Genomic DNA, 25380 nt, shown 5'->3' with positions numbered 1-25380 from the left:
ACAGCTTGGTCCAAACCCCTCCTTGACCAAGTTGATTAATGGGGCCAGCCAAGTTAATAACTTTGTGTCTTCTCTAATGACGGCACGATTATGATTATTATTATTATTATTACTATTACTACTACTATTATTATTATTTATTTATTTATTTTAGGGTTTGGATTTAGGGTTTCCTCCAAAAGTTCGCCGATGAATGGAGACCGAGATTCTTTTCATAATTTTTGAAATTTTTAAATTCCTCACGATGCCTCTTCCTTCTCTCCTCCTTGCCCTCCTCCCAATTTTCAATCCATTTTTTCTCTATTAAAACCTAAAAATAATCTCCGATTCAATCATCTGATACCAAATCCATCTCTCAGAGACCAAGGATTGGATTTTCTCGTTAATCAGTGCAGTACTCGTGAATTCTGAGAAGAATTTCTCATAAACCCGTCCCATCTGTTCAAAATGTTATCTCAAAGCCATCTCTTTGGGAGCCTTTTTTAGCTTTTTTTTGTCATTTTTCTGTGTATTTTAGATGGAAAAAGGAATTTTTTTCTTGTAAAATAGGGCAAAAGTTCTATTTGATGAGTTATTCCTTAAGATTGTAATCTAAAAACTACTATTGAAGGGGGCGAAACTCCAATTATTATCTCGAATTTATGCTTTTCTGATCGTTCTCTGTGTCTATGGATGCCAAAAAAGCTTTTTCTGTCGTAAAAAGGGTAAAAAATCCGATTTGGTGGGTTACTTCTTATGATTTCGATCTAAAGACCGCTCTACAAAGGGAAAGATCCAATTTTTATGTCGAATTTTTGGAACTCTCTATCTGAGAGGCAATGGGGAGACTTCAACGGAGGTTTGGATCCTTCCTGAACAACAGATGGCTGGTTTTTGCGGCTGCAATGTGGGTGCAATACGTCGCAGGGATTGGTACCTCTTTGGGGAGCCTCTCGCCGGTGATCGAGAGCTCCCTGGGCTACAACCAGCGAGATCGCCGGCTTTTGTGGCTGCAATACGTCGCAGGGATCGGCCATGGCTGTGGCTCAGATTCTGGTGGCAATTGGACATTTCTTCTTTGCCATGGCTTGGCCTGGAACAATGTACATTGGAAAATTGTTGATTGGACTTTGATATGGAGCTCATTGGGCCATTGTGCCATCTTCTGCTTCCAATCTGTTTGGCTTGAAAAACTTTGGAGCCTTGTACAATTTTCTCACTGTGGCCAATCCTGAAGATTTGCTGATCTTCTCAGGTCTAATTGCTAGATCACTGATCAAGAAGCAGAGAAACAAGCACACGCGCATAAAAGTTCTGCATCTTAGCTCCAGAGGTTACTTCATGATACAAGTTTCCAGGTGGAGGAGCCACTAAAATGCAAGGAGGCCATTTGCTTTTTCTTCAGTAATTATGTCAAGACTGTGCATTATTTTGGAGCTAGTTTCAGTCTGATTCTTGTTTATAGGACCAACATTGTCTATCAGAATCCATATGTAGATACTCGCACATGAAATTTTTCTTTCAGGAAGCTTAAAGTCTGGTACTAAAGATTGGTTTTTCTTTGTACCATCAATCATCAGAGTATCTGATTCAGAATTCTCTGGGGAGGGAGATTGATGCAGCCTACATAGCGTTTCATTGTTTATTTTTATGTAAAGAAGTCATTTTATTTTGTGGGCATGGGATTTCTAGCATTGTTATCATTGTATATTATATTCTGGAGCATTGCTTCCACCTTTATCTTATTTTTTGGGAGGTTATTTTTATATTGTAGCTTGTGGTACCATTAATATTTGTTGTCTTCTGACATGGAAGTATTTTATTTGAACAATTCATAGCATCTCATTTACATTACAAATTAAAATATTGTCAGGGAAGTCTTAAAGACTCCGTGAGTTGCCTGAATCCTTCACCCTGCTTCTTGTGTTTGGCTTCAAAATTGGCATTTTGATAAGTAATCTGGTGGTGATTTGTCCTCAAGTCTGTTGTATTATAGATAGTTTTGTTTTTCAGTTTCTTTCTTAGTACTGCAATACCTGAATTTGTCTATGCTGCTTTTGGGAGGATTTCATAGTCCAATGGGAGCACTTCTTCTGCGTGGATTAATTAAGATGGTTTCTTTAATAGGTATATTCTTTTCCTTTCTATGCTTGAGTGCTTATGCAAGAAAAACTAAGTTTTGCAGTCAACTTAATACACTCTTATCTTGTAACTACTAATCATTAAATTTCTTCTGCATTCTTGGATTTCCATATTGATGCAAGTCGATTGAATTGCATGTACTTGTTAGGCTTCTATCGCGTCCTTAATTCTCTTCTCCAGGCTAAATATTTTTGATCTATTCTCTGCCAACTTCAATGCTGCATATGCTTGAGGTGTTTAACCCTGCACCTGAGGCAATAAACTTGTGGATGACTCAACAAAATTTGTGTAGATACTTGCAAATTGCAATGCATGCCACATCTTTGCAGTGAGATTTCATAGGTTTTCAGCTGTCAACATTCTGGATGGAGAATTCAGCGGTAACTTCTCATGAATATCCAAGTTCAGCTATAAACGATCTACTTCTTAAACAACCCTTAAGCTCCAATTCTGAAGCAAAAGTTCATTCCTTAAATGCAGAAATAATTCATGGACAAAAAAGTTTTGTTACACCAACTAGCCAGTCTCATCCATTGCTGTGATGGGAAACTGCTTATTAAGTCAGCCACTGCAGTATGCCTAACTACTGATCTATTTTTGTAGTCTTCTCACATTATGAAATCAAAGTCAGTTACCTGAATAACAACAATAATTCAAACAATTACTGAAGCTATACATGTTATGTACCAAAGTGGTACTATCAGTTCTTGCAACTCCAAGCATATAACCAGAGGCATGTACCCTAACTATAAATTCAATTAAAATAGCACTTCTGAATGCATTATATGAGTAAATTACTTATATTTTGTCAAATTAGGGATCTTGATGGCAGAGTGGGGGATCCCATCTGTGTTGGAAACCTCTGTTTCATTCTGTCCCTACTATAAACAAGAATTAATGTAAGAAAGGAGGGATGATTACATATAGCAGCCTCACAAAAAATTACAAATAATTCAGTGTTATGATGCAAACTCAAGAATGTGTGACACCATTGCAGGTAGTTTTCCTTTAGAAACACATGTACTAGCATATCTATGAATATATCTACTATAGTTAAGGAAAAGAATACCCTAATGATCAGAGTGTTAAAAAAAAAAAAAATCTATTTTTTTTTTATGAAAGTGTGGAAAATGATGTAGAGGACTCTAAAGCAAGCAAATGGGTGGGCTCCACATGCAAGTGCTTAAGGGTTAGGGATCTTTTGGTTGTCTCTAGTGCCCTATCCCCTGGACCAAATGTCCAAGCTTATCTAACCACAAGGGGTAGAACCTCTAACCCAGGATCCTAGTTGATCTAACCACCATGGTAACTCTTTACCCTAACAATGACAGTCACTTAACCTAACCTTCTCCATGGGCTAAAAAGTCCTAAAATTTCACAACCTCCCACATGGATATTTATTAGCTTAGAAATCCTTCACATATGATGTCCTTGTTGATCTATATATTCTAGGAAAAATATCAAAAAAAAAAATACAAAATTTGGAGATTATACTTGATAAGTTCCAAGTGGAGATTAATGTTTTTTTTATACTGCATCCAGATTTATATAATACTCATATCAAATATGAGTATACCATGGAGTATACATTGCTAGTATTTTATTTTATTTGATATTTTTCTATTTAGAAGAGTAGAATGCTACAAATTGACCAAAATGGCAAACCACCCCTTGGGTTAGGACTTAACCCTAGTTAGGGTTTCAGCATACATGTATAAAGGTAGGTTAGGATTAAGGCAAAAAATAATTTTAAAAAAAAGGGGGTGTGACCTTTTTCTTTATTTTTCTTTCTATTTCCTTCGCAGGTATTTGGTTTTTGGGAATTTTTGTATTGGGGTCTGAGGGGGCTTGCCAAAAAGTGTTCAATTTGCCCCCCAATTTTTAACATTTTGGTGGGCAAAAAAAATTTGGACTTGGAGGGCTTCTCAAGGCGGCGTCACGATTCAAATTCCTCCGTCGACGTGGATTCGATCCGAAGGGGTAATCTCTCGTTCCTTAAGAGGGATCGGGCCGGGGTCTCTGGGCAGAGATCGGGCCATCTAGGGTTTCTAGGTTTTACGCTCAATAGATTGGAATTTTCCGAGCCGTCGTTTTTTTAAATTTCTCTTAAGCGCCTGTAATCTTTGTAGATCGATCGAATTTTAGTTTTCTGTGGATGTCTAGGTATTGTTTGTGCTGTATATTTACTCTCATGCTCGATTCTCATCTAGGGTTTCGTTTTTCCAAGGGTTTGGTGCTTTGGAGATCCGAGATTTTGTGAGAATTATGGATTTTGAGCCTTAAAACGGGGTGAGGAAAGTTGGGTTTCTCAATTTATTGTTGTATGAAAGGAAAGTCCGTTTTTTTTGTCATTTTTTATAGCTTTGATGTGCCTGGGAAATGTGATTTTACTGTTGCTTAATTGATGCTTCTATTTGGTTATATTGAATGATAGATATCGGCATCTTCTGATTTGAAAACAGTTCACCATAAGGTTTTAGAATTCTGCCGTTGTGAGTTTAGATTAGGGTTAAATGGGTGAGGGGAGGAACTGAATGGTTGATTTTTATGTGTTTTTACTTGTTTTCACTTGCATTAAGCTTTCAATTTCTTATCATAATAAGATTTTGAGAAGCGGATTGATCAATTGTGGTTTGGTTTTACTTGTTTTTATACCCATTACGCTTTGTATTTTGTGCTTGTAGGAAGCCGTAGAAGCTGAAATGATGGATGTTGAAGGGTTTTTATCTGTTGTTTGTATGCAGTACACTTCATACCTTGTTGCTTATGGTTCTTTTTGAGAAGCTGAGTAATGAGTTCAGTGAGCTTTTACATGGTTGGGTATACATCATGCTTTATATGTTGTACTTGCAATAAGTTTTTGAGAAGCTGAATGATTGATGTTCATATGTTTTTGCTTGCTTCTGATACACATTAAATTTTATGCTTTGTTATTGCATCAAGTATTGAAGAAACCAGAGGCTTAATCTTGATATGTTTCTGCTTGTTTTGGTAGTACACTTCGTTTAGTGCTTGTAATAAGATTTGAGAATCTGAATGATTTTCTGCATGCTTTATTTGCTCCACATTATAATTTATAATTTGTTCTTGTACCAAGTTTTTGAGAAGTTGAATAATTGTTCTTAGTGCATTCTTGCTTGTTTCATTACACATTTTACTCTTTGTGATGCATTAACTTTTCTTTTGGATTTTGTGTTGTTTTGCCATTTAGGACACGGGAGAAATTAGCCAGACCATTTGGTTTCAAGCATTGAAGAATTGTTTGTTTCAGTTAGTAGAAGTGTACATCGTGTTGTTGGTGGTCCTGGGTGAAGTATTTATACTTGGCAAGATCATTTATGTGTAGATAAAACTCAGATAATGGAATGCAATAGGGATGAGGCCCTCAGGGCAAAAGAAATTGCTGAAGGAAAGTTCAATGCAAAGGACATTGTGGGTGCCAAAAAATTTGCTTTGAAGGCCCAAAATCTCTTTCCGTCGCTCGAAGGCATCACCCAGATGATAGCAACTTTTGATGTTTATCTTGCATCAGAAATGAAAGTAAATGGAGAGAGCGATTGGTATGCAATTCTCTGTTTGGATGCTTCAGCTGATGAAGAGACCATGAAGAAACAGCACAGGAAGCTAGCTCTCCAGCTTCACCCTGATAAAAACAAATCAATAGGTGCCGAAGGTGCTTTCAAGCTTATTTCTGAGGCATGGAGTGTTTTGTCTGATAATAGTAGGAAAATGATGTATGACCAGAAGAGGAACGTAAAAGGATTCCAGCAGAAAGTTTCTCAACCAGATAGAGATCATTCTGTTCCTAATTCTTCCAATGGTTTCTACAGTTTTGCCAACAACACAAAATCCAGTAAAAGAGCTCGCAAGAGCACCAGTGGTGGGGTTCAATCTTCTGCCCCTCCTCCTTCTCGTCTGTCGGGACTTGATACATTCTGGACCTCATGCAACCGATGCAGGATGCAGTACGAATACCTCAGAGTATACCTTAATCACAACCTTCTATGCCCCAACTGCCATCAAGCCTTCTTGGCTGTTGAGACCGGGGTTCCTACTAATGGACCTAACTCCTCTATTTCTTGTTCAACTAAGCAGCACCAGCAGAACTCAAATCATAATTCTTCAATGAAGAATGCTTATGGTCATGGGAGTAACTCCACCTTTCCAGGAACAGGACACCCAGGATTCCATCATGGAGGAAATGTTGACTCCTATAGCAGCACAAACTTCCAATGGGGTTCATATACTAGTTCAGCTGGTGTTGCTTGCTCAACAGACTCCGCTGCTCGGGCTGCAGATACGATTCATCAGACATTTGAGAGAATAAGAAGAAAATATGAGGAAACACAAGGAACCATTAGAAGCGAAGAGGCTCTTCAGAGTAAGAGTTATGTCTCAAATAACACTTTTAATGGTTCTGTAAGTTACGATGCTTGTGCAAGTGAACGGTCTGCTTCTAAGGTTGGCAGACCTGCAAAGAGAAGAAGAAACAATAGTGGCAACACTGGCCATGGCGGAGATGGGACAGAACAAATGGCAACAGGGACTGGAAAAACTGTTGCTTCTGAATTGGAAAGGGCTAATGGTGTTTATGGGGATTATGGTAAGGTTAGAGTGACTGCCAGGCAGAACAATTTCAGCAGGGAGTATGCACAAGTTGACATTAGGAGAATTCTGATGGAGAAGGCTAAAGCGGCAATTCATAAGAAGTTGGAAGATTGGAATTTGGATGCAGCAGCCAAACTGGCGGAGAAGGAAATGTCAAAGCAGAAACACAATCAAAAGGATAAGGATAATGAAAATGTAGCAGATAGGTTTAATGGGGTTGTTGCTGATAAAACCCAGTCAAATGACTCCAGAATTGGCAAAAAACAATTTCCTGGTACCAACAAAGATTCCGCCGATGACTGTAATGTAGATTTAGGTAAGGAAGCCACTCAACCTATATCAATTGATGTTCCTGATCCTGATTTCAATGATTTTGACAAGGATCGTACAGAAAGCTGTTTTGATGCTGATCAAGTATGGGCTGCTTATGATAATGAAGATGGTATGCCTCGTCTATATGCCCTGGTCCAAAAAGTCATCTCACTAAAGCCTTTTAAGATTCGCATGAGTTTTCTCAACTCAAAGTCCAATGATGAATTGGGTCCATTAAACTGGGTCACCTCCGGTTTTTCGAAGACGTGCGGAGATTTCAGGGTGGGAAGATATGAAGTCAGTGATACAGTCAATATATTCTCTCACAGAGTTAGATGGGAGAAAGGACCTAGGGGAGTTATTAAAATTATTCCTAGAAAAGGTGATATCTGGACACTTTACAAAAACTGGTCTCCGGACTGGAATAAGCACACACCTGATGATGTTATATACAAGTATGAGATGGTGGAAGTGCTTAATGATTATGATGAGGAGCACGGTGTGTGTGTCACCCCCTTACTGAAAGTTGCTGGTTTCAAAACAGTGTTCCATCGACATCTAGACCCAAAAGAGGTTAGAATGATCCCAAGAGAAGAGATGTTTCGTTTTTCCCATCGGGTTCCTTCTTATTTGCTTACAGGTGAAGAAGCTGATAATGCTCCAAAAGGTTGCCGTGAACTGGACCCAGCAGCTACTCCTTTCGAACTTCTTCAAGTAATTACAGAAGTTAAGGAAGATGTGGTGATGGAGACTGCTGAATAAGAATCTAGTTGATGGTGGTGTCTGTAGGTGCAACTTTCTGATGCCAAAATAATGAAATAGTTGCCATGAACTGTACTAGTTGATTGAATGATGGAAGGAGCAGGGTCTACTTTGAAAGGCGCCTATTAATTAACCGATTTTATTGGACTTGTTTGGCTTTCTTTTAGCTTCCCTTCACCTGTCCCATATATGAAGAGCAAGAGGAATCGGGTTTGGGTGAGCAATGAATCTACTCGTACTTCCTTACTCTAGTGGTAGTTCGAGCTCGCTTCTCATAACCTTATTGCTACTTCTTGAATCAGATCTCTCTCCCGAGCCAGCAATTAAACATTCATTGGACTCCAAAAATCTATGACGTCATCTGTTTTACCTTTTTGGCTGGTGACTTGGATTAAGATGCGAGGTTGAACTTATTGTTTTGCAATCTTTTATGATAGTCATCATTGGGCATATCTAACCTTTATCTTATCTCAAAATGGAGATTATTTGGACGAGGTTCTCAGAATTGGTTTGTGGAGACTTCATGGTTTGATGCCAGAGTCTTGTTATGGTGTTTTCACCTTTGTATGATTAGCAAAGTGAATGTTTCTCAAGTACTTGTTCCAGCTACTTGATTTGCCAACACAGATAAGATTCCAGATGTATCCCTACCTTACGTGTTCATTTACTTGTTGTTATGTATTTCTTGGAGGCATTTGCTCCTAGTTTCCAATATGTTTGAACTTCATGATTCTGATTAAATGCTGAAAGTACATCAGATTCTATGATAATATCAAGTAACTCATTTCAGTGATGCTTTTATTTGTGTTCATGTTTTCTGTTTCCATAAAGCCTAACATTTTTAGTTACAATCATGGACTTTTAACAGTTGACACTTTCATAGCTTGATATGCAGATATATCTCAAAAGTTCCAATCATTCTCATCATATTTTGTCAATTCTTATCAAGAGGACCCTTGACTGGTACATGCTTGAGTCATAACACTGATTCCATGCGTCATTGGTATTATGTGTATTTTTATGCCACATGTTTGTATTCCAATCACCCAACCTTCTAAAAAAAACTATTCCTAGTTTCCCTTTGACAGTCATATGAAGTACTTGTGTTTGTCTAGAGAATTGTGAGTATAACTACTCCAACATATATGGAGTTACCCTGTAAATCTAATCCTAATTGTACATTATTTTAGGAACTTAATTAGCAATTGTTATTTGGGTTGGTTGTACAATCATAAGAGTCTATTTTTATAAATAGTTATTTTTTTTTATTTTTTTTTGGTGTATCGGCGTCTCCCTACATACACACAAAAAAAGAACGACAATTTCTTCTTGCATATTGGGAGATTGATTTGCATAAGTGGAATCACTTGTCACTGATCTTGAAGTCTCCAACTCCTCTTTCTGAGTTTGCACATTTTTGGTATCTCTCCTGTAACTATTATGCTTCCTGGAGTAGCGGAAACTTATTCTTTCTCCTCTTTCTTTTGGGCTATTTAGCCTTGTTTATTTTCCTGTTAAATTGGCTTTGCAAGTGAAGAGCTATGTTTTTACTTTTCTGGGGTTCTTGTATGTGACTGAACTTACAGGAGGAATGCTTGAATAGGGCTCATGTGTATTTATGGTTCACTAGCAAGTGGACTGACATGGTGGTAGATGTGCTTCTCGAGGTTGTTGCCATGAGGTAGCAAATGGACTGACATGTTGGCACCCCGACCCGACCCTGAACCACTCGATCACCGTAGCTGAGTCCTCCTGAAAAAAAAAAAACAATCCGCACCCAATTGAACTTTTCTATATCTTATATATATTTTTCTTTCTTATGAAAATCTTATTCTCATAAAAACTCCAACCTTTTTTTTTTTTTTTCCTCGGTTGACTACACTTTTCCTCTTCCTGTGAGAGCTCGTTCAAGAACCTTTGGTCGCGTAACCGAGCCTTATCTCGGAACAACCAAACAGATTCTTAAATAATGTATCACATTCCTATGCTTTGATAACACTGACCGTTTTCAAACCAGAACTTAAAAACAGAGTACAAAGAAGACAGAACAAAAGCTGGGGCCACAAACAAGATGGTCGAATGAAGTGGCAGACACAGCAAAGCCTCGGCAACCTCCTATAGAACACCCTTAAAGGCCGCTTATGATCCAAAGGCCCTGCTTTATGGAAGATGATTGAGAAGCCATCAGATAATAGTCTAAAGTGGGAAGCATCATTACATCAAAATGCCCCCACCTGACAGCATCAAAGTGCAAGTTGAACATATCATTTTTTTTCCAAGTCAAAAGGAAAAGGTTAACAGTGCTGGAATAGGGGTCCAATCAAAATGAACAAAGTTTCTTCATGCTTCAATATTTGAAAAGCCCAAAAGCAGCATCATATATCAGATACAGCACCTTGCACACAAGCATGCTTTTAAGTAGAGAGAAAGCTCCATCAAAAGGGGGAAAAAAAAATTACAGATGCAGAATGGTACTCGCAGCTTAAAGTAAGATGCCACTACTGCATTGAGCATCAAGTTCCCAAACACCAACCTAAACTTATATGTTGAAGAGCAAAGATCTGTTGTGCCCATCTCTTCCATAAAAATCAGATAAAGCTACAAATGTTCTTTTAATTGGGTACACCATGCACAAATTAAAATTCGTGGCAGCACTGTCATGCCCCTTCTGCAAGCGTCCTTTTTGAGGTGCTGATATAGAGAACTGCATCCACAAGGGAGGAGACCAAAATTCAAGCCACATCCATCTGGAAAGAAACAGGAAAGAATATAGATGATAAAGAAGTAGACGGAATACCATTATTTCCTCTTATAAAAGCATCCCCGTATTTGTTCTTAAGTTGACCGTTGACATATTCTTCTGTTTGCTCCATTGCAATATTCATATATCCATCCAAACAAGCTAGAATACCTGCATGAGAAGCATATGATTGCTAAACAAGAGGATTCAAGAAGGGCATACTGTCTTGCAGAAGATACGGCATCGATGGAATTGCAAATTCACAAGCTCATTAGTAGGTAATGAAGTTTGTGATTCTACAACTACAAACAGGGACAATCACTTGACATAACGGCTTCCTTTTTGCTGGATGCATAAAACCAAGAAGAGCAATTCAATATATTCTAATCAGAGAAGGCTGGTAATTTTTTTTTGAAAAAACAAATTGATATTTGATCTAAAATTGTTATAATTTGTTGTCATTGGTCCTAAAATCCTTGATGGTACAAATTTAAAGGCAAGTAATCTGGCAAACTGCAGGTTCTAAGAACAAAGACAACCATCAAACAGATACTCGTTCCATCCCAAAGGCATGGTGCTAAGTTGCACGAGGGATGCTGGATTTATTCTGATACAAGATGCATCGCACTGAATAGGTCTCGCAATAAGTCAGCCTATGTATTAATCTCTCTCGCACATCCTTTTAGCTTCTTTTCTGCAGCTTTTTGCCCTTTTTGGTTGTGATAAGTTGTACTGCATCCATAAGTGCATTCAACATGGATAAAGACCAAATGAGAAATCCAATACCAATACAGAGGTTTCTCTCATTTTTTTCCTTTTTTTTGTCTGATGAGAATTTATTTGGAATAAAGGGACACGAACATGATTCCACATAGGGTAGAATCTGTGGAAGCAAACATCAAGGGCCACAACTTTAGAAAGATCACCTGGCAAAAAAACAGGCTAAGAAAATTGGCAGGAACGACATATACACATGGTATCTTGGCAAGCCACTAATGTCTAGTAGGCCTATTGACACAAGATTTCACTTCCTTTCTCCATCAACTATTAGTGGGAAACTGAAAGAACTTGCATGGTCTTAAGCAAATAAACAAGGCCATCGTATGTCTCGATCAAATAGAGGACTGCTTCAAGCAAGATGAACTAATACCACATGAAAATCTAACAACTTGGACAATGCTGGAGGGGGCCAAACAAGGAAAAGAGTACTCAACAGAATTTAGTTTTAACTCAGCTGTCAAGTTGAAATTTTGGCATAAGGTTATCTACGATGGGTCAATAACAAAACTTTCCTTCCAAGTTCTATGCCAATTTGGAAAGGAAAATACAGCTTCATTATTTTGATCGTAGACAACAAATGAGTCTTTCTATTAAAGAGGAAGAGATAATTATCAGCTATCTCCATATATCGCTAGACTGCCATTTTTTCCCTATATCCTTTTAGTTTTGATAGAGCCATAGAGAATTTCTCAAGCGTCGAACTTGAGAAAGAGGCCTCTTTATCATCAGTAATGCTTTTGGCAGGCCTCTGCTGGTTTCAACCGTTTTTAAGAACTCAATGCATGTTCACAACACCTTTTACACATATTATTTCTTGTTGCATGTTTTTCAACCCCTTTTATGCAAGAGGAGAAGGAGGGGTACTTGGCTTGGCTTAGCCAATTTCAATGATAAACTCCAAAATCAGATAGATAGGGACTGACAAAGTGCTTGTGATGACAAGTTTTGTAAATCTTCTCTTACCCTCACTTGGTGATGATGGGCAAAGAGGTCTGGATTGCAGTAGCAATCCTGGCTCATAGATTAACCTAGAAGATGACTTTAGTCGAATCCTAATTACTTACATTAATCTGGACTCACAATGATCTGTTCTGATCATCTGTTTTAGGTCTAAACCTCATCTCTATCTGTATTGTGGAGTGAGGTGGCAAGCCCTAGAATGGCGGCCCAATGAATTTAACAAGTTCCCGCATAGAGAAGTGGAAGTTCTCAAGCTAATGAGAAATCTCAGAAGATGTCAACATCCACATCTGATGCAATAATATCTTACATCTGGCCAGAATATCAGACATGACAAATTGGGTTGGGCACAAGGGTGGTTTGTTGGAGGTGTGACCATATGTGGTTGGGTTTGGACTTAAGTATCATACTAGCTACTTGGCCATCGTGACCAAGGAGGTGAAACACCAAGGCTGCTTAAAGAAAAATCTCCATTCTTTATGTATTCAACACAATCATGGCTAAATTTTAGCATATTTTTTCTTTTTCTCGCAACATTTCTAGATAAACCAGTAATTAGTGCACTAGGCCATCATATGAATGAAGAAATATGCTCCTTGATGAGACACATTCTTTACATTTTATTCACACCGCTAATCTGCAAGTAATAACATCCCTTTGACCTGAAGATAATCATTTTCTCTATAAAAAATGTTGGAAAATGTTTTGCTTGAAATCTTGGCAATCATAAAGATTTTAACCCAAAAAGTCCCCCCCCCCCCCCCCCCCTTTTTTTCTCTTCACTATGTTTTCTCTTTAAAAGTTACATAAGACAGCCTCAGCACATTTATAACTGAATTATTCAAAGCCAAATACCGTCAGTCCCCTCATGACTTTGAACAAACAAAATGACTTAAATGTTATACCCTTTCACCCTTCATGGTGATTTAGAAGGTGATCGGTAAGGAAACAACAGAACAACGGCAAATATTTTTGGTTAAACAATAAAATGTATATGTCAATGCTAGCTTGGCTCAAGACAGTGGAGAAGTCCAAAGATAGCCCTCATCAAGATCTCTTATAACAAGAGAGTTTTTACTTATTATATCGTGATACTAAGGAACTAATTTTGGTTTCTTTGTGCTCTCTGACAAGATCCCATAATCAATTCATCATAACTACTTAATGATACAAAAACAAAAACAGCCCGAGATAGCTGATGCCTAAACTAGAATTGACCATCTAATTACTAGTACATATATAGATATTTCCAGATATGAATTTTCTACAAAAATCCCAAAAGATAAGTGGACTACTAACTAAGCCTACTTGCAAACTTTCTTGCCTTTAAACTAACACATTTTCAGGTAGGATATATCCAACTTCATCTTAATTCAGATCCTTAAAAGTAGAAGCTAGCACTAGCAAAAACTAAAGCTCTCAATAGAAGGGTACATAAAGGTCGGCCCATATCAATGAGATAAAGTTTGTTGTTTATGGATTCTCACTTATTATTTTTGGTTTAAAAGGCACTGAGTTCGGATAGAGTAGAAAATATATCCCAAAACAAGTACAGCTACCGAAGTAAATTTACAGATATAACTAATAATACAGCATCAACTTCCTTATTTTGATGGAGGAGAATGAACAGGATAGATGAATGAGGGAACAATGCTTTTTAGATATTGAAGACCATGAAACTACTAGCCATGGCATCATGACAGAAGTAGAAGAGTTCGGGTCAAGAAATAGTGCACAAAGCCAGCCCAAGGGCTATTTCCTCTTGCAGTGTAATACATCTATCCTGTCAATTACGCAATCCTGTCAAAGAATTAAACTTGAATGCCTTAATATGGCAATATGGGTAAGGGAGAGAGAATATTGACTTAGTCCATTAGAAGATAATATTATAAGCTCCATCTAAGCAGTAAGAAAATGCACATACAGTAGTCAGAAAATGTAATGAGCCAAAGAAATTGAATGATGGAAAGTGTTTCCTATTTTCTTTTTTCTTTTTTTTTTGAATTATTAAATTTTAAAAAGTATATGCGTGAGTCATCTGGTCAGACAAATTAGGATACTAGAAAATGAGGTCAATTTATGAAAAAGAAATTTGTAGCATGCTAATTCATACCGAGAAAGAATCCGACAACTAGCTTTTCTTAGGTGCGAAGGGATACATATATAAGCCATCACAAGTTAATTAGTAAAGGGTGCAGAAGTAATGATGAACGATAGTGCAAGGATCCCTCCTACAATGATGCATACCATGACTTTACCACTAAAAACAACATAGGCCTTGCGAATGAGGAAAAGGCCAGTAAGAGGTTAATATAGTCAAGCAGTGGGTATTATTGGCATGCTTGAGCTTAAACATGTGAAAATTTGAAGGAATGACAAAAAGTAACCGATGAATTTAGAAAAAAGTTTCTCAATAGATTCATTATAATGCTTATAAACTGAACAAGATATTAAGGAGCTTCAAAGCCACAATTGTTTGAAAGATAATTTCAATTAGAAAACAAGCTTTTGTATAGGTTATGCTCATGGAAAAGAAACAAATCCTTGATCGATTGCAAAGCAAGAAGTTCTCTTTACAATCCAACAGATCCTTGCAAACTATAGGAGTACTAGGTTGCCAAGACTCCATTCTTGATCAGGTTATGTTTACAACTACAGATCCTAGAGTGAAGAAGGATGTAAAAGACAATGAAAAGCAGCATACATTTGAGAAAAAGCATGATAGCATGTTGAACATACAAAGAGAAAAACATAAGCATTGCGAGTATATGGCAGTGAACATGTGTAAAAAATGCTACAGATAGGAGAAGGTAATTCTGTTACACAATATAAGAATCTAACTTTTGTAGATGTGCAGAAGCATTGAGCAACCTGATCAAATTTAATCTGGGAGCCATCAGTATAATAATCCATTAATTTTATCTTTCACTATCAATAAATATGGCAAAAAAGGATTGAGAAGCATAAACCCCTCTAGCTGTCACAAGCTTTTCAAATTCAGGGATAGCATACTCCTCCCTCCTAAACAGCAATGGTTCACTGATTGCACTCCCTGTGCCATAATCATCACTAGCCAGAGGAAATCAACCAGCCTTTTATCCACCAAATGTATAGACATAGTTGTTTACCACCTTGAAATCTTCTAGGAATATTGGGTCCTTTCACACTTGAAGATGAAGCTACTTTTATCTATCCAACTAATGGCCCTTCACAGAGGATTAATTACAAAACGTTTCAAATGATTAAGAGACTTGTTGGTCTAGATCTTGAATCCATTGGTCTTGATCTTCCTCATGATTTGTTATATGTATCTTTAGTGAATCCAATAGAAATTTTTCTAAATGTCCAGACCTGTCATGGATAGCTATTAAGCATGCATACCAACTACCTCATTCAAGCATGGAGGTACCTAACAATAAAACATTTGCCTTAAGGAATAAATAATTCAATGGTCAGAGCAATTGGGAGACAGACATTGTGTCAGAACATTATTATGAAATGTTCCAACCGAACACCACCCTGTAGATACTAAAGTTTCATTGGTCAAATTGCCTAGCAGATATGACAAAAACACATGTAGTCTAATCGCAGAAATAGGGATATGAAAAAAAATGTCCAAGGGAAAAATCAGAAATAAAGGAGAATAATAAACACTTTGTTCAATGTTTTAGTGCTTACGTGAAATATAAAGAAATTTCAAATTTGCACTCGTAACAACCAGTGTGATTTTATGTCAACTATTACATTTCTAATCTAAGTGATATTAGTCATAAACTTTATGAATTATGAGGATGAAACTGTTATACAAATTCCTCAAAGCGATCATTAGGACTAATCAACACAAAAACTAGCACAGCTTCTGAGATCAAAGCTTCAAAAGATTGCTCTTTTATATTTATATTACGAATAAATAGTTACCATAAAGCACCGAATTGAATGTCCACGACTGTTAGATCATCCAAAAACCAACCCTAATTAATGGCAGAGATATAATACAAAATTTCCAACAAATTTCATTGAAGAACAGAATTAGGGTTAAGCATCATAGGGTTTTTCTTGTACCCTGATCCCAGAATAAGCAAGAAGGTTGAATAAAAAGCTTAAGCACGGATTAAAGGGTTTGAAGAGTCAACGAAAAGGCTTGGACTTTGCTCGAATTGGGGACCAATATTGGAAAGGGAGACGCTATAGGGGAATATAAAAGGAAAGACCCTAGAAAGAGGAGGAGAGAATAACCTCTGTAGTCGACGCCGGAGTTGAGCTTGACGACGACGGGGCGTCCCCGGATGGATTTCAGGAAGTCCGCCGGCGTCTTCACCGCGCCACCGCCACCGCCACCGCCGCCGCCGCTCATCTCTCTCTTTCTGGCTTTTTCTCTTTCTACCCTTTCTCACTCGCGGTTCGAAAGCAGGGGGTGCAAACGGACTTCAGATGGTCTTGAAATAGACTGAATTATATTTAGTTCCCGTATGGACTTGGGCCGGGCTTGCATACATATGTATGTATAGAGAGAGGGAGATGGGATGTCCACTTTTATTTTATCTTATTTTATTTTTTTATTTTTTATTAGACCGATTTATATCCGACGAGTAGGGATACATCCAATAAAATCAGAAAACAGAATATCTCATAACGCCTGAGGCAGCTCTCCATCTTCAGCCCACAAGGTACTACCAGTATGGCTGGCCACATAGGTGGTCACCTAATTTCCAGTCCTATTAGCTTCAGAAAATAAAATAAAATAAATTATAGTTCTTTCGTAGCCTACCGATCTATAGATATTTCTAATTAAATACTTACTATAAATATATTCATATTAATGGATGTACATTATACACAAGATTTTAGTTCCTATAATTATCCAAGAATTATTGCACAAACAGCCTAAGACAATTTATGTATACTTTTTTCTTTTTAAATTAAAATAATTTTGTTTAATTTGGTGCAGGATATCTCATCGAAAAGGGCATGATGACATCATTCTATTTTTATTGGGGTAAATTAAACACTTGTTAGCTTTTAATTTAATTTTCTTAACTCATATAAATATACTTGTAATATGTTAGGCTTTGTTTGCATTTATTTATTTTGTTTCTCGATAAACATTGTAGATTGGAAGTGAGGTTGTTATGAAAGACTATAAGTTGCCTCAGGAGTTATTGTGATTAAAGATTCACTCACCATGGAATGAAAAGATGTTCTTGGATTTCATTTTTGGGAAGCATAGATTAATGTGGCATGTGTATGTCAAGAGCTTTTGATAAAGTCTTGGAATCGACTAAAAAGAATTATAGATCCTGTGGGATATTCAATTACCGAGCCTTCAATCTATGTATCACACTAAATGCAAACTATTTATATATTTACTAAAAAATTTATTTTGCTTAACCATAAAATATATTCTGCATCATAAGCTAATTATATGTTCTTTTATTCTTGCAAGTGGCACTCACTAATGATTAACTAAAGCAAGACTTTTTTTGGAGTTATGATGAACATGAGACATAAATGATTTTGTTTATATCAATTAAAAACTTTTTTACTACAGTTGCTAGGACTAGATTTTTTTATGGATGTTATTTAGTGTGTGTAGCTATGTAAACTCAAAGTATTTTTATTTTGGTTAATTAAATTCAACTTTTGCTGTATCTTTGATTCATGTGGATATCAATAATATATTAGAAAATATATTCCTAGCATAGTATACATATCGATGTTTTATACAAGTTTAAATGCTACTAAAAATATTATAAAAAGTTTTTACAGAGGATCTCACCTCCATAAGTATTAAATCTCTGTATTTTTAAATGCAGCAAAATAAAAATAAAATTTTCATTACATATGACTTTTCCGATACTTTTAAATGCTGACAAGAATTATGGCAAAAAGTCTCCAAAAGCACTAAATTTTTTTTTATTTCAAAATGCCGCAAAACATAGGTGATATGTAAATAAAACGGCCATTATAAATAGCTTTCCCAAGACTTACGATATTTAGAAATATCAAAAAGCACTAAAACCTCCATATTTTATAAATACAGGAATACAATCCCCCATACCATATCAGTTGATACTTATCCGGTATTTTTAAAAGTACAAGGATATGATGGGGGTATTTTTTTATTTTTTTGGATGGTTTTTTTTTGGGTACTTAATGGATGCGGGCCGTTCCATGACTTTCTTAAGAACCCCCCCCCCCCCCATTTCAAATCTTATGAAGTAGACCTGACTACGGTCCGATCCTAATCAGAAAATCGGATCGAAACCGGAATCCTGTCTCATGGTTCTTAACCGAACCTGAACTTTGAGCAATACGGTTCGATTAAGGTTCCGGATTTGATGGAACCGAACTGAAAAAAAAGAAGAAGAAAAGAAATGAAAAGAATGGCGCCATTTCTCTTAAAATTCAAACGGACACATGACCATTTTAAATTTCCAAATGGCCAACGGCCATATGGAAAGTTTCCATATGGCTCCTAATTTTTTTTACCATATTTTGCATTGTACTCTTTATATAAATTAATAATATTATTTTTAACAGTAAAAATAATATTTAAAACATCAATATCTTCTTCAAAATGACCTAAACAACTATAATATGCATGCAAATAATCTGTCAAACCATCTAATTTACTACGTGGATCATATGGAAATTTTCCACATGGCTGTTGGCCATTTGGAAATTCAAATGGTCATATGACCGTTTGAATTTTAAGGGAGATGGCGCCATTCTTTTCTTTTTTTTTCGGGTTCGAATCGAAACCGAACCGCCGATTTCGGTTCCGGTTCGGTTCCATCAAAACTGGAACCTTAACCGAACCGTATTCCTCAAGGTTCTGGTTTGGTTAAGAACCGTGAGATACGGTTCCGGTTCCGTTCCGGTTCGGATCCCCGGTTAGAATCGGATCGTGATCAGGTCTAGAGCCATGCTGTGGTAACTCAAAAGCTTTATTAGTTATTCTTCATCAGTCCTTATCCTTGTCTTTTCCCTTATCCTCTGATAGCATGTGTGGTCCTTGTGACTCCTTTATTTGGATGATCTGGAGTGATGCTAATTATTCAAGAGTTTATCACGAATATGGGAGCCATGCGTTATTCCAAGTGTCATGAAACCAATATATTTTAGGAATAGCTAACCTTGGTGCAGAATGATCATGTCCCTATTGTTGGAAACATATATCCACTTTTCTTCGAAGACCTGAATAAGCTGTCATAAAATAACTTAGTCCAAGACTTGTTGATATTGAGCTATACCGTATCTGATTTAGAAGCAGCTTAATTATTTCGCATTAATCTGTGCTCATAATGCATTCATAAACAAATATGAAGGCCTTTTGTCATCTTATTCAGTTTGCTAGTTGCTGCTTTTTTAGGCCATAATTTACCTAGCTTTGAGGCTTTATTATTTTGACATAACCCATTGATATGTATGATATGATTTTTTTCCCCATCATTTTATGAGATAATGTTTTGACTCATGCACTTGTGAACATATAATATATGTTTGTTTAATCTTTAGGGGTATTTGTAGCACTGGATCATCCCTCGCATGTATAGTCATTAAATAGTCTATGCATGCTATGTCTTTGTAATTTAGATTAGAATGGCATTTGAATGGATGAATTGCTTGTCAAGCATATATGCATCGTTATCTTTCTTTTTGTTGCGAGTAATTTAATGGTATGCATGTTTTAATTAGATGGTATATCATAGATATCACTAATCCTACCCATAGCATTGATCTGTAAATGCTATATGCATTCCCCAAAAGTTAGCCAAGTAACAAGTAATAAGAAACTGAATATAAGATTCTACTGCAAGTCTTTATAGCAAAAGGCAAGACATATGCAAAATTTTTACTTGGACCAGGTCCACCGTTGAGCTGGTAGACTCGTGTATTGCGTTTTTTTTTCTTGTTGTATGTGTTGCTTCATGGCTGGACTGGTTCATCAACTCAGCAGTGGACCTAATCCAACTAATAATTTCTCGCATAGAAGAGAGAGAAATAGCACGAGAAAAGAGAGTGAGGCCGTCTCCTCTTTTTCCCTCTCTTCTTACCATCGGCATACAATGGTGGTGTTACCACTATTGCATCTTAGCGATAGGCTGGAGGACCTCTATCTTGGTAACGATAGTGGCACCACTATTGCTAATGATGATCTTGCCAGAGGTGGAAGCGATTATTTTATCCATGCCCTTGGGGCTAAGGCGGGTCTACTACCGTGCAGATGGCGACGATATTGGCTTAACGGATGTCGCATTGCTTGTTGTCGACATTGCTCTCCATCTTTTAGAAGGAGGCACGATTAGGAGGGGGTGAATGCGGTGATAGCAGCCACCATGGGAGCTTGAGGAGGACGAGGAGGGAGAGAGCGAAACCCTTGATGTGCTAGTTTGGAACCAATAAAAAGTCTTGCAAATTCCAACATAGACTCTCCCACTCTCTTTATGATGCAAGATGTTCAAGTCGAGAAATTATATTTTGCATCGTATGCACCATGCTAATCACCTCGGGCCATTTCTATGGGTTCCATTCATCATGTGATCGTCCTGATGATTGGCCTACAAAAACGAGTGGAGGGGATTAGCATGGTACATAATCGCAAAGTGCAGGATATAATTTTTTGTTCAAATCATACAGATGCAAGATTTATTTTTAGCCAATATTTTAATCTATAACTTAACAGAAATTTAGTCAAATCGTTAATCTTAAATGGTAAAAATTTGTAAAATGATCAAAATAGCTTTAAGGGCATAAGAAGATATATGTATTTTTTTTACTTAAAGTTAATATTAACTTTTTTATATAAGATAAATACTTTTATTAATGCCATTAATTTAATTGGATATAACTGTAAATTTTATACACTATTAGACGTAAGTATAATGAATATACTTTTTTTAAAAAAAATTATATAATTTACTCCTAAATGCAACATGGCAGCCAATATGCCGAGCTTTAAATCTACTGTAACGGCGGCAGAGGAGGAGGAGCTCCGGCGAACACTGGGGGGCGGCGATCCGTCGGCGAGCGGCGTCCTCCATGGGGGGCCTGCAAAAGAAAACCGGTGGCCGGGGTTTCCGGCGCCGGCCCTCCGATGCTTAAGTCAGAGAGGGGGCTTAATTTTTTTGAGTAGGAGAGAGGAAGGAAGGAGATATATTCTGCTGGGCTTTTTCTGAGTCTAACCCCCCACTGAGGAGGAGGGGTTCCTTTTTATAGAGGGGTCGGATTACATGTGATGTGATGGGGCGAGGTTGACGTACGACTCAGCACGTCGCTTGAGTTGGTGCGCGACCAGGTGAATTAATGCCTTGACGTCAGAGGCAAGGCCGGGATCAGAGAGTTGTCACGGCTGACCGAACGCTGCCGAGTTGATTTGCCGTGGAGGACCGAAGATCCGTAGATGATAGGAGCCACGCGCATTAATTGTTGAGTAAGCCGGAGATATGCATTAATTGTTGAGTAAGTCGGAGATATACATTAATTGTTGAGTGAGTCGGGGGTTTGCAGAAATCATGCGCATTAAATGCTGGAGGCGGTGGCAGGGTATGGCCCTTGACTGGACTTCAGAAGGGTGCAACCGCGGTAGGTGGGCGGCGAGGTCGGACTTCCGAGGTCAAGAGCCCTGAAGCTAGACGCTTGGTGGGGCACCAGGTTGGGCGTATTAATTGTGGAGCAAGCCACCTAAGGCGTGATCCTGCGTCGGTCCGTAGGGGAAAGTACCCATAGTGGACAGTTGGTGGAGTCCGACTCCCGGGGTCGGGCGCTCTTAAGTCGGGCATCAAGTTCGGCTGCCCGAGGTCGGCCATCATCCGGTCCCGTACCGGCAAGGTTCTCATGTACTCGGGGGAACTTGCATTCCCTCAACACTACCCCCGACTTCCGAGTTCGAGCTGCTCGCGAGCTCGGACACGGGAAGTAGTAGTCTTTATTATGGTGGCAGGGATCGAGGAGAGTTGAACTATGCCGGCGCCCTCACGCGTCCCGAAGCTTTTATAACGGAGAGGAGGCGGGGGGTTGCGCCTCTTGACCCTTCGTTGCCGTCTCGTATGGTGAGCTCATGATGGGGTCCCAGGACCTGGTGGGGCGGCGCCTCGGTTCCATATTCGAGGCATCTTTCCTGAATAAATATGCGGTCTCAATCCTCGAGGTGGACATGTGGTGTGATCTGGATGGAGGATGTTTATTGAATCGAACGCCTTGAGGTCGGATGTTAGATTAGCCGTTCGGGGCCTAAAGCCAAGTCGGTCGTCCGGGGCTGAGAATTAGGCCAGTTGCTCAAGGTCGGACGCACTTAGTCTCGTATCGACCGAATGGGGCTTGGGAGGCTGAAATTATGTCGGCGCTCCGCGCGTCCCGGGGCTCCTTTAATGAGAGGAGCGGGGGTGGCGCTTGCTCGCCTTTCGAGGCGATCCAGCGTAGCAGGTCCATGATGAGGCCGCGAGATCCGATGGGACGGTGCCTCGGTTCTGTATTCGAGGCACCAGCCCAGAATGAATGTGATGCTTCGACTTCCGAGGCCGATACATGGCGTGATCTGGACGGGGGGTGGAAACCAGCCCTGTCGATCTGGGCCGTTAGAAAGGTTTATATAAACCCCTCGATCTAGCCCTAAGAGAAGTCTTGCTTAGTCGCCTTCTCTTTTCCGCCGTTTCTATCCTCGTCTTCTTTCTCAGTCACAACAGAACCTCCCCGGCGGTGCTCGAAGCGATTTCCGGCGATTCCTCCCGTAGGTTTCCTCCTTGTGTTAGCTAGGGGATCCTCCTTTTTCCTCCTTTTTCCCGTCTCCTTCGTATTTTGGTCATTTTTCTTTCTTCCGAAATGGGTCTTGGTCTGGATGAGGCTGGATCTAATTTGTCGGGGGAGGAGCTGGAGTTAATCCGCTCCCGGTTCTTTTTTCGGCCTGGGTTTCGTCTCGAAACTGCGGGGTGGGAGGACAGGGTGACGCGGCCGCCCTCAGGTCGGATCGGGATTCACCTCGAGATGCTCTGGGCCGGTTTGCGGTTCCCCCTTCATGAGTTTGTGAACAGCTTGCTGGTGGAGTACCAACTCGTTCCAGCTCAGCTTGCTCCGAATTCATGGAGGACCATAGTCGGATTTTTGTTCCTTTGCCTTACGCACGGGATTCCGGCTTCGGTGAGAATTTTCCGCCGGTGTTTCCTATTAAAGACAAACCCGGCGGATGGAGAGTGGCTATACTTCGCCTTTCGGGGTGGTATGTCACTTTTTCAAGGTGCTCCTTCCTCTATCCATGAGTGGAAGAGAAAGTTTTTCTTTCTTGCGTCCGAGGTGCCATGGGGATTCGACCCGAGGTAGGGGCACCCCCGGCTGAAGGCCCTTAACAGGCTCTCCGAGCCCTTGGCGAGCGATCAGAGGGTCCTTGACGCTTTGCGGGGCCTCGGGAAGGGTTTCAACCTGACCGACCTCCTAAGAGAAGATGCCTTGGCGAGCGTTGGCCTGAGTTCGGCGCGTCCCGAGGGTAAGAGCAGTCACATTATTTTGTCTTCACCTTATTCGTTTCTTTCTCTCGTTCTTTTGATGTTGGTCTAACACTTAGAAGGATTTCTTCGTTTCAGACATTCCTCACATGCCGACCAGCAACACATTCCTCTTTTCTCGGTTGAAGAGGCGAGAAGCCGAGGCCGGCGGGGCTATTCCTCGGCCCCGAAAGAAGTCCAAATCGGGCGTCATTTCTGCCTCTGCCGGGATGGGAGGCCCGGAGGCGGGAACCTTGGCAGCCGTTCGAGGGCGAACATTAGCCGCCGGGGACGTGGGCTCGGCGGTCCCATCCTATCCTGCCCCCATCTCCCAGCGGGAGGGGCCGACGATCATCCAGCTGCGGCGCTCGGAGCCCGAGCTGAGCAAGGGCCCCGAGGTCCCGAATGCCTCTCACCCCCAAGCCCCAAGTTCGGGCGAGCCGAGCTCTTCGAGGGGCCCAAGGGGAGAATCGGCCGAGCCAGGGTCCCCACTCCTTGAGGGGAGCTCGGCCTTCCACGATGCTGATGTTGCGCGTGCGGTGTTTCGGCGCGCCATGCTTCCAGCGGACCGGGCCGAGTTCCGAAACTCGTCGCTGGAACAAATTGTCGACAGCACTTACTGCAATACTGTTCGGATAAGCCATTCTCTTAATTTTTCTTCGGCTACTAGTGTATATATATCTTTTACTTATGATTGCTTTTTCTCTTTTTTTCCTGCAGCATGTTCACGAGGTTGACACCCTGATATTCATCGCCTAAGGATGTCAGGAAGAGACTCGGCGACTCAACCGGCAATTGGAGCCGGTCAAGAAAAGGGTCGCCGAGCTGGAGGCCGCGCTAGCGGAGGCCGAAGCGCTGAGGGAGGCAACGGAGGCCGGGCGACTGGCCATTGTCGAGGAGCTCGAGGAGGAGAGAGTTGCTCACTCCCTGACCAAGTCGGCCCTGCGCGCTTCGGAGGCGCGTCTGATGGAGGTCTAATCTGAAGCTGCGGGCCTGAAATACGAAGGCGGTTGAAGATCGAGCAACTTGCGGCCCGGGAGAGAAGGGCGCTCGAGCGAGCCGAGCATGCCGTGGACTTCTTCAAAGATTCAGAAGAATTCCGCAACATGCTGGAGGAGGAGACCGTGGATGGGTTTCTCCACGGCTTCGACAATTTTCGGAGGCAGATGGCTCGGTTCTGCCCCCAGCTCGATCTCTCAACGATCCGTCCGAGGATGGGGTTGAGCGCTGACTCCGACGACGACGTTCCTGCAGCCCTTGCGTCCGAGGAGGAGTTTGCCGAGGTCGAGGCGGACGCAGCCGCGTCGGCGGTGATGGAGGCTCCCCCTGGCGAAATCACCGAAGATGCTCCCGAGGCGCCCGCCGAGGTCCCTGCAGCAGACCCTGAGCCCGCATCCGCTGAAGGCCCCCAGGTCATCGCCATAGATGACCCCGAGAGTGACGCCGGCGCGACTGTCGCCCCTTAGGACTTAGATTCTTTTTCTCTTTTTCATTCGTTTTCTTTAGTTGTAAGCAAGGTCGGTGCTTCAACTTATTGTTCTGCCGACCCTCAATTTTGTATCCTAGTCTTTGGGCTGCTTATTAATGAAAACATGTTTTTTGGCTATGTGTTTTGCTTTT

At 40.1% G+C, this 25380-nt stretch overlaps 2 protein-coding genes across 6 annotated transcripts; one reads left to right on the top strand and one right to left on the bottom strand.

The window, feature by feature from the left end:
* Window positions 1-3865: 3865 nt before the first annotated feature.
* LOC103697819 (uncharacterized) lies at window positions 3866-8594 on the top strand. Of its 5 annotated transcripts, none has more exons than XR_602615.6 (3): window positions 3867-4101; window positions 5333-8019; window positions 8106-8594. XR_602615.6 is itself a non-coding variant. In XM_088719586.2 (3 exons), exon 3 carries the CDS (start codon window positions 5482-5484, stop codon window positions 7801-7803), a length of 2322 nt encoding a protein of 773 aa, XP_088575712.2. In that variant the 5' UTR covers window positions 3867-4101; window positions 4806-4941; window positions 5333-5481; the 3' UTR covers window positions 7804-8594. The 5 variants fall into 5 exon arrangements, 4 of the variants coding, with proteins under 4 accessions (XP_008777980.3, XP_088575712.2, XP_088575713.2 ...); XM_088719586.2 differs by adding an exon at window positions 4806-4941 and having other exon boundaries at window positions 5333-8594; XM_008779758.6 differs by having other exon boundaries at window positions 3866-4101; window positions 5333-8594.
* A 1535-nt stretch (window positions 8595-10129) lies between these two features.
* Window positions 10130-16727, bottom strand: LOC103697821 (uncharacterized). Its single transcript, XM_008779761.5, has 3 exons — window positions 16520-16727; window positions 10601-10714; window positions 10130-10507 (listed from the first exon to the last, which is right to left on the bottom strand). Exons 1-3 carry the CDS (start codon window positions 16635-16637, stop codon window positions 10461-10463), a joined length of 279 nt encoding a protein of 92 aa, XP_008777983.1. The 5' UTR covers window positions 16638-16727; the 3' UTR covers window positions 10130-10460.
* Between the last annotated feature and the right edge of the window lie 8653 nt (window positions 16728-25380).

This window comes from Phoenix dactylifera, chromosome 4 (genome assembly GCF_051530095.1).
Source record: "Phoenix dactylifera cultivar Ajwa chromosome 4, Ajwa_hap1_PhDact_Kaust_v1.1, whole genome shotgun sequence".
Classification (NCBI taxonomy): domain Eukaryota; kingdom Viridiplantae; phylum Streptophyta; class Magnoliopsida; order Arecales; family Arecaceae; genus Phoenix; species Phoenix dactylifera.
This window is presented reverse-complemented; position numbering and strand designations above follow the sequence as displayed.